The sequence below is a fragment of the Salvia splendens genome, unplaced genomic scaffold (assembly GCF_004379255.2).
Source record: "Salvia splendens isolate huo1 unplaced genomic scaffold, SspV2 ctg1138, whole genome shotgun sequence".
Taxonomy (NCBI): domain Eukaryota; kingdom Viridiplantae; phylum Streptophyta; class Magnoliopsida; order Lamiales; family Lamiaceae; genus Salvia; species Salvia splendens.
This window is the reverse complement of record NW_024598687.1, coordinates 7-9,226: the sequence shown is the minus strand read 5'-3', so window position 1 is coordinate 9,226 and position 9,220 is coordinate 7. Positions and strand designations below refer to the sequence as shown.

Below are 9,220 nucleotides of genomic sequence, written 5' to 3'. Positions count from 1 at the left end.
GTAGTTTTTGTATATATATTCTTTTGAGACTTCGGGCCCATTCCAATCCTCAGAGTCTTGGCCCAAAATCAACAACGAGGATCTTACATAAGAGTGAGAGCGATAATAGGCTGGGCCCTTAATTTGATTTTTAAATGGGCTCTTATTTCGTTAAAAAGTTTTTGGGCTAAAACAATTCATTACTTTTGTTGGGGGTTAATGAATTAAATCATTTTTGTTCTGTTTAATTAATTCCACCTTTCTTTTTCATGATGATACTCAAATTGTTTTTAATTTGACAAATTGATTTTTATTTTACAGAAACATGTTATAGAGACTAAGAATGCTGAGTCCATGCAATTTTGGCTTTGCTTATCCGGCTTCCTTAACGGTTGCATGTGGTTTTACTATGCTTTCTTAAAGAAATTTGATCCTTATATTGCTGTGAGTTAATCACTTTTTAAATTCAATTATACTATAACCTATTTTTTCAAGTAATTAGTACTAATATATTTAATTAATTGTGTAGGCTGGTAATGGAATTGGAGGATTGTTTGGTGCGATCCAACTCTTGGTGTATGCTTTTTACTACTTCAAAGGCAAGAACAATGTGTCAAACGATGGCAAGCCAAGCGATGTGCAAATGATGGCTTCCCAATTTGTTTGATCTTTTTTAAATTATTTGCTCTAAGACAAACTTTCGAAAGTAATTTTAGCGGCTTCTTGTTTAATTTTTCTTATATTCGGAGCAAGTTACAAAAGTCAAAACTAATCGACACAAAATAGAGAATTGAAGTGTGCCTCAGAAAAAAGGAATTGAAATATATTGCAAATGTAATAAAACAATATCAAAAATTTGAAGTAACTCAAAACAAAACCCTAGAATCGAATTTGAAAGCTAGAACAAAATAATTAATCTGCTAATAACAAAAAGATCAAACTGCTGCATAACTCTAATAAAAAAAATCAAACTAATTGAGAAAGTTTCCGTTGCGCATCACTTTGCTTGCCGTCGTTAGCCACATTGTTCTTCGCTTTGAAGTAGTAAAAGGCGTACACCAAGAGCTGGATCGCGCCAAACAATCCTCCAATTCCATTGCCAGCCTACACAATTGAGTATATATTATTATGATTTATTTGGAAAAAAAAGCTATATAATTGAATTTTAAAAGTATTAACTCACAGCAATGTAAGGGTCAAATTTCTTCAAGAAAGCATAGCAAAACCAAATGCCACCGTTAAGGAAGCCGGATAGGCAAAGCCAAAATTGCATGGACTCAGCATTCTTAGTCTCTATAACATGTTTCTGTAAAATAAAAATCAATTTGTCAAATTAAAAACAATTTGAGTATCATCATGAAAAAGAAAAGTGGAATTAGGGTTAGGGTTTACCAGGGTGCTGAGAGGGGAGATATACATGATAATGCCGGCGACGTCGCAGATAATACCGACTAACATGGACCTATCGGTAGTGGTGTGAAAGACGAGGAGCGAGACTATGATGATGATAGCAAAGAGCACGAGCTCGCAAAGAATGAAGAGAGGTATTATTTTCTGAGAAAAACAATAAAGTCGTGTTAGGGTTAGGGTTAGGGTTTGAAAATCATAATAAATATGAATACATGTACTAATCTTACCCTATACTTCTTGTCGGCATAGATCATGAAAACAATTAGGTATATAATCTCCAATGCGAGACCAACGCTATTAATAGTGACCACGAGAGTGCTATCGGGATGAACAAAAGGCATGCCGTAGAATATCCATAGAATGCAATTCATGAAAGCAGCAAGGAATGGATATGGATGGAAATCCATTATGCTTTTGTTTTTGTGGATGCTCCATATTGTTGTCCTGCAAATTTCATATTTCACATCACCACAACTATATACTAGGAGTATTAATTATATTTTTTTCAAGAAATTCATGAGATTTATATGCTTACACTGGAGACAGAAACAGTCCAAACGAGACTATGTTGCCTGACAAAAAAGAAACAAAAAAAATTATAAGAATCAAAACAAAATTATTAACATTAAACAAAGAAACTAGTACTAGAATGAAGAGATACAAACCAACAATGCCGACGATGAAACGAACAAGACTGACTCCGTGCATATTGAACTTCAAAAAGAATTGTATGACAAAAGCGAGAAAGAAAGAATGAGATGCTGATTTTGGTGATGCAGAATTCTTGTGTAAACATGTGTTTATATAGGCAATTTAAATATCTAAATGATAGACATAGTCTTAATTTATCCGTTTATGAATTTGATAACATATCTAACTCTAATTGACTTTGGGATAAGGTTGCCTAGTTCTAGTTGTAATATATATCGTTTTTCTTGATATATTATTTCAACGAAATTTATCTGATTCTATGTATATCAACATTTACAGATTTAAAAAATCTCAAAAATAAAATACTTTGAGTTGATTATTTAATAATAATAATAATAATAATAATAATTATATTATTATTATTATTATTATTAGTATTAAAATACACATAAAGCTACATAATATTTTACATGTACATTTAATGAGCAACCAAACAACGTATACAAATTACAAATAGCTTAAATCGAGTGTTGAATTTGAAAAAATCCTATTCCGATCCGAGAACCAAGTTTAATCTCAAATTTGTTAATGATAGACATATATAATATACGACTTCTAATGCATTATATCTACATCATAAAAACATATTAATGTCTTGTTGTTTCACGTTATAATATAACTCAATATATCAAAAAGAGAATAAAACTCGAAACCTTAAAATTTATCCTAAATATTATTAATAATAAATAATGTCCTCCTAATTGCTCGAAATACAGTGTGACAAAAAAAATCTACATTTTTGGCTATATTTCCAATCTTTAATTGTACACATGGCTGGAGTTTGACTACTCTTCGCTCGTTGATGTCGCATCGCTACCTGAATCACTATCATTATTATGCTTGGATTTGTAATAAGCAAACACAACTAGCTGAATAAGAGCAAACAATGCCCCAATCCCATTTCCAACCTACAATTAAAAAAATAATCAAAGTAAATTAATTTAAACATTACAAAAAAATCATATAAACATTAATTAAGAAAACTAAAAACATAATTAACTCACAGCAATATAAGGATCAACAGTCTTGAGAAAGGCATAAGTGAACCAAGTAATCCCATTAGCAAAACCAGCAACAATAAGCTAATGACTATTACAACTTAATTTAAAGAAGGAATTCTAAACCCTAAAGCTAGGAGTCATTCACGCTGACTTTAACAAAAAAAAGGAAAATAACTAATTAATTGGAGATTAAAATATTTAAAACAAATCACAAAGTTTCCTGCTCCGCATCATGCTCTTCCACCGGGGGAGAACTCATGAAATTCAGGATCCGGGTACTGGGGTCCGACTTCTGGTCTGTATGCCGTCAAATCTGCCACATTGAATGTCGAGGATATATTGTAGTCCTTTGGTAAATCAACTACATATGGATTATCATTAATGCGTCGAAGGGACCAATCTTCTTGGGACGTAACTTGTTGTAAGTCCCTGTGGGAATACGTTGGCGCCTAAGGAAGACCATCACTTCCTCTCCCTCTGCAAAGACCTTGAGTTTCCTGTGTTGATCAGCTGCAGTTTTGTAACGGTGGTTCGATTTCTGCAGTTTCTGTATAACATCTCAGCGAAGTCATCAGCCGCATGTCTCTGCCCAACACTAACTGGCAGCTGTCATTGCTGGCGGCTTAGTGTACACGACTTCAAAATGTGCATGCCCAGTCGAAGAGTGAATGACACTATTATACGCAAACTCTGCTTGGGCCAACGCTGCATCCCATCCCATCCCATTGGCGAGGTTTTTCCTGACATATAGCTCCAAGCATGTTCCCCAAAAGTTGACCGCCGGTTTGAGGGTGAGTTGTACTGCTAAAATTAAGGGATGAATCACAATCATCATCATTGCTATCTCCATCTGGTTCACAAAAGTCTGCCTCCTCATCATCTATCTTCTGCCCAGCAATATTAACAGTGCGTCTCCCTGGGCACATATTTGATGTGTGACCCGTCTCTCCGCAACGAAAACATTTACCCCTAAATGCTCGGGCATATGGGTTTGTATTTGGTTTGTTACCCACATGTGGAGTACCCTTATTGACTTCACCAGATCCTCTCTTTTCCACCGGACCATTCACTGGATTACTCTCATCTCCGCCTGATTGGCTGTTCGGCTGACCCGTCATCCTACTCCGGTCACCTCCTCAATTGGTTCTAAACGGATTCTATTGAATCATTTGTTCGGCTTTTAGAGCGAAGCCTTTAGCATCCCTCAAAGAATGGATTGCCTGAATGCCGATCTTATTACGTATCTGGGGCTTCAACCCATCAAGGTATCGCGCCACCTTTTGCGCCATGGTTTCCAACAACTTATTTCTGGTTGTAAGACGATTAAACCCACATGTATACTCGTGCACCGATCGAGTTCCTTGCTGGCAGCGTTGGACTGTTGAACAAGACTTGATCATAGTCCATTGGTAAAAATTCATCTACTAGCATCCCTCTCATTTTTCGCCAAGTACAAACTCTTGCCTTCCCAAGTTCCTCACGCTCTTGCAGCGTCCGATCCCACCATGCAGAGGCCTCTCCTTTCAAACGACAAGCAACCATGCTGGCACGTTTTTTCTCTTGGACATCGGTATGCTCAAAGAACCTATCTACTTCAGCGACCCAATCTAAAAAACCCTCAATATTTAGAGTCCCGTCAAATGTGAGAATGTCAATCTTCAATCTAAACCCAGGTGGAGTCCTTTGCTTCCTCGGTCTTTCACAATCCCTTTCCATTACGACATGACGATCACCACCACGTCCCCTACGGAGATCCCTCATACGATTATTTCTTTGTATCGACGCAGATTCATTAACACTCTCCTCTAGCCCATCAGAAGTTTCACTATTATGACGTCACGAACCCCCTGATCTCGTCAATGATTTTGAATGTCTTGAGCGCCTTGATGGGCCCGATTCATCAGATTCTGACTCAGACGATACATCCACTCGACTCTCCCTACGGAGACGCCGACCGTCCTCCCGTCTGATCCTTTCCGTCCTGCCTGTAGAGCCTACACCCACTTCTAATACATCCAGCCTTCTGCTTACCCCTTCAATTTGCATTTGTGTGGCATCGAAACGCAAATCAAAGTGTTGCTCCAAACGGCGCAACAACGAGCAATCTCTCATCGGCACAGGACCATCGCCGTGATCATGTCCGCAAAGATTGCCTACCACGGAATCGTCAGCCATGGCTCTGGTAACACCTGACACAGGATCGAAGATCCGTTTCTATTAATCTCAAAACCAAGATGACGGCTAATGACTATTACAATTTAATTTAAAGAAGGAATTCTAAACCCTAAAGGAGTCACTCACGCCGACTTTAACAAAAAAAAAAGAAAATAACTAATTAATTGGAGATTAAATTATTTAAAACAAATCACAAAGTTTCCTGCTCCGCATCACTTTGTCTTGATAACATTAAGCTGCATGCACAAACACATCATATTTCACTATCATCAACATAATTTTTTGAAAAAAATAAAAGAAAAAGATGAGGGTGTAATTATTTACCAGATTGCCAAAAGGGCAAGCATACATAATGATCTCAAAAATATTGCAGAGGATTCCGACAAACATAGACCTTTTCTCGTGTGTATGGAAGCAAAGAATAGTGATGGCAACGAACCCTCCCAATACAACAAGCTCAACAAAAATGCTTATGGATGTAATCAACTGATTCAAATTAGTAAATAGTAGTACCAGTAAATAATTAAGTAGACATTTTTTAGGTCAAATGATAAAAACTCCAACTTTAATAATTAATTTGTTACCTTGTACTTTTTCTTCGAGGAGTACAAGAAGAAAATAGAAAGGTAAATGATCTCCAAAAATAGGCCGAATGAATTTATTGTGATGACGAAATTGTTGTTTGGTTGAAAATAGGGTAAACCGTAGAAAATACAAAGCATGCAATTCATCATGGCTGCTAAGTATGGATATGGTGGAAATTCTTTTGTGCTCTTCTTGTGTTGACATTTTTTGTTGCTATTATTTTGTCATTTGTTGATATTTTCTGACCGTCCAAATCATGGTTTATAATTTGCATAATATTTAGAATTTGCATTTTATCACTGCCTCATATATAATATAATTAAATAAAAAGGCTATAAGATTCATTAATAGTACAAATAATGAAATGAGATAGTGATAAAATTGTGATGTTAAGTGAAGGAGTAAAAGAATAATTGATTCATATCACTTTGACATAAGACTACTCTCTATCTAGTACTCCTACTACTTAAGAGTAGTATATTATTTCGTTCTATGTTAACTAAGAAAATTATTTTTTTGGCTACAAAATGAATTAAACCATTTCCACAATGAACTCAAAATGTTCATTTTGTTTTTGAATTGAGCAAGAGTTTGGATACATAATTCTAATACGAAAAGCAAGAGATGAAGGAGAAGCTAGCTAGTATAGTTTATCGAAGCTAAGCTTGCTACGAACATCAACACTGTACAAACTTGAAATGGATAAGAGATTTCTCAAGGCCCTCTTCTCGGGCGAAAGCAGAAACAACCTTGAGATTTATTGGGAGGAATCATGCCACCTCCCTTTGATGTATCAATGGCTTCCAACATGGAAACCACTTCATCCATCTCCGGCCTCTTGTCCGAGTTGGCATCCCAGCATCGTCTCATCACATTCGCAATAGAACTCGGGCAGCACCGGGGTATCTCTGGCCTCAAATTCTGCATACAATGATGATTTACTTCAAAACTGAAGATCTTGAAGAACACACATTTTTAAGTTTTTATGTACCTGATGCACGACAGCTGAAGTCAATTCAGAGAAGCTGAGGTTTGGATATGGCATGTCGCAGCAATATATCTCCCATAAGCAAATACCGAAGCTATATACATCGCATTTCCTATTGTAGGGGTGGCCATTGAGGACCTGTGAAAGATTGAACCGAAGAAAAGTAAGCCATACTGCAAATGATATAATCGTTAATGGGGTGTCTACTTTGGGAGATGACATAGATGTACCTCGGGTGCCATGTAACCGAGGGTGCCAGTCTCCCCAGTCATCTCGTTAGGATTTGAAGCCTCGACACGTGCGACACCAAAATCAGCGATTTTGATTGTTCTCTTCTTATCGAGAAGCATGTTCTCTGTTTTCACATCCCTGTGCACGATCTTCTGAGAGTGAAGATAGCTTAAGCTGTGGAAATTTAGCATAGAAAAGTCAAGTGATTGAAATAACCAGCAAATGTAAAATCAATGCAAATCACAGTGAGATCAAGGTGAAGTCTTACCCTCGTGCAAGATCCAAAGCTAGCTGAATAACCACTTTGAAAGCAAGTTTCGTCCTTATATTTCTAATGAGGAAATTTTTAAGGGTTCCTCCGGGTAGATATTCAACCACGACACAGCAGACATTACGCGCCATTCCAAGTTGGCCACTGTCTTTTTGTATGTTCAGCTCTGGTGCACCCAATGTAGCTCCTACGAACTGCAGAGGCAAATCAGCACCGAGGCATGACAAATCATGGTATGCTTAAAATCCCGAACAGCCAAAGGCATACTGAGTTTGTTCTTAGACAGAGGCCAGCATCACATCTTGAGAGAAATAAGGGCAATTTGCAATAGAGGATAAAAGGACAAGCAATGATCCAACATTTTAGCAGAAAATCGTAACCTTTGTAACATTTGGATGATCAAGCTTGTGCCATACAGCAACTTCTTGTGCAAAAGCTGCTCGAAGGGAAGCTACTTCAGCTTGTGACCGGTGGCCTTCTTCCCCCCAGTCGAGAAGTTTTACTAGAGATAAAAGAAATCAACTGCTACGGAAGCATACACTATGAATCTAAGTCACCACTCAACAACTAGCATCAGTAAAGGGACGGGGAATCGAAACACAGTAGCAGCTTGAAATTAGTGTTAACAATATCAGAATAAGCTTTTATCATCAGTGTTCCCTTATTTCATAAACAGTCCCCTCTTTTTATGGGATATTTAGAAATAGCCCATTTTTCTATATATGGTGGTGTATCAACTATCAAGCAAATGAGGGCCAGAATTTCATTTCTTCATATAATTCTACTATTCCCTTCAAGAAAACTACTAATCATCAAAAAATTGGACATGAAAAGCTCCTGTAACTGTCTATGAATAAAAAATTAGCATAAATACTGCAAGGTTTATGCCTACTGATATTGAGACAAATTAACAAACACATGGAATGCATAAACCAGTTTCACCGCCGCAAAAAGGTTTCCCATTCCAAAACATGTCAATTAGCCACATTGCTGAATTGAAAACAGCTACACAAGATTCAGTCTAATTCGACCATCTTTGAATCTAATTTATCTCGATCCATATAAAGGAAAAATTCAATAAATATACCTGCAACATCCTCTCCGTCGTAAACGCCGCGGTGAACGGTCCAAAAGTACCCCGCGCCAGCACCGCTTTGACCACGAGCTTCGAGGCGTCGATTTCCCAGTCTTGCCTCGCCGGAATCTCCCTCAATTCATCCTGCTGCTGCTGCTTTCCTCCATTCTCCTGCTTCTTCTTTTCCATGGTCAGAGCTCTGGTGATATGCCGGTTGAGCTGCTCGTCGATGCTCTTCAGATCTATCTGATCCGCCCTCACGAATCCGCCGCCGCCGTGGACGTCTTCCTCCGCCATCTCTCCGGCTAGCTCAAATGCGACGTCGTTTGGCTATTTGTGTGTGCTGATTTATTGAAAGCAACTGTAAGCGGACAGCATTGTGTGGAAGTTTAATCAGTTGGGATTTGCCGATTTGAAATTATTAATCACAGATTTTGTCAGTCGGATTAATTTAATGTGATGTGATTTGTGCTGCTTTTTTAAATTTAATTGATATGCAGATTTATTTTTCGCATCTTGTTTGTGCAATGTGAAAAGATTCTTCAGAATATTACTCCTATTAGGCTATTATAGTGTTTATTGAATAGATTAAAATAAGTTAATAATAAAAAATTGGTAAAACGACCCATTGACCCGACTTTTTAGGATCTAATCTGAAGTTTGACCGCACTCAATCCTAATCCTATTCCTAATTCTTAACCATATAGTAACAGTAATAAGTTTATTATTATTAACCTCATATTACTTTCTCCATATTTTTCATTTATAATAAGTTTATTTTTATAATAAAGTGA

General features: G+C 37.2%; 1 protein-coding gene and 1 pseudogene across 1 annotated transcript; both read right to left on the bottom strand.

Annotated features, from left to right (window-relative positions):
* Nucleotides 1-914: 914 nt before the first annotated feature.
* Nucleotides 915-2,147, bottom strand: LOC121788760 (bidirectional sugar transporter SWEET5-like). The gene is made up of 6 exons (XM_042187373.1): nt 2,055-2,147; nt 1,925-1,961; nt 1,617-1,833; nt 1,372-1,533; nt 1,163-1,285; nt 915-1,083 (listed from the first exon to the last, which is right to left on the bottom strand). Exons 1-6 carry the CDS (start codon nt 2,095-2,097, stop codon nt 946-948), a joined length of 720 nt encoding a protein of 239 aa, XP_042043307.1. The 5' UTR covers nt 2,098-2,147; the 3' UTR covers nt 915-945.
* Nucleotides 2,148-6,391: 4,244 nt separating this feature from the next.
* Nucleotides 6,392-8,889, bottom strand: LOC121788761 (annotated as a pseudogene).
* Nucleotides 8,890-9,220: the final 331 nt, after the last annotated feature.

What these genes read in the sequence shown, in the direction of transcription:
- LOC121788760 (XM_042187373.1), bottom strand. Translation starts at nt 2,097, where the DNA reads ATGCACGGAGTCAGTCTTGTTCGTTTCATCGTCGGCATTGTTG. An exon ending in ATGCCGACAAGAAGTATAGG is followed by an intron (nt 1,534 to 1,616) that starts GTAAGATTAGTA and finishes TGTTTTTCTCAG; the next exon opens with AAAATAATACCTCTCTTCAT. An exon ending in TCTCCCCTCTCAGCACCCTG is followed by an intron (nt 1,286 to 1,371) that starts GTAAACCCTAAC and finishes TTTATTTTACAG; the next exon opens with AAACATGTTATAGAGACTAA.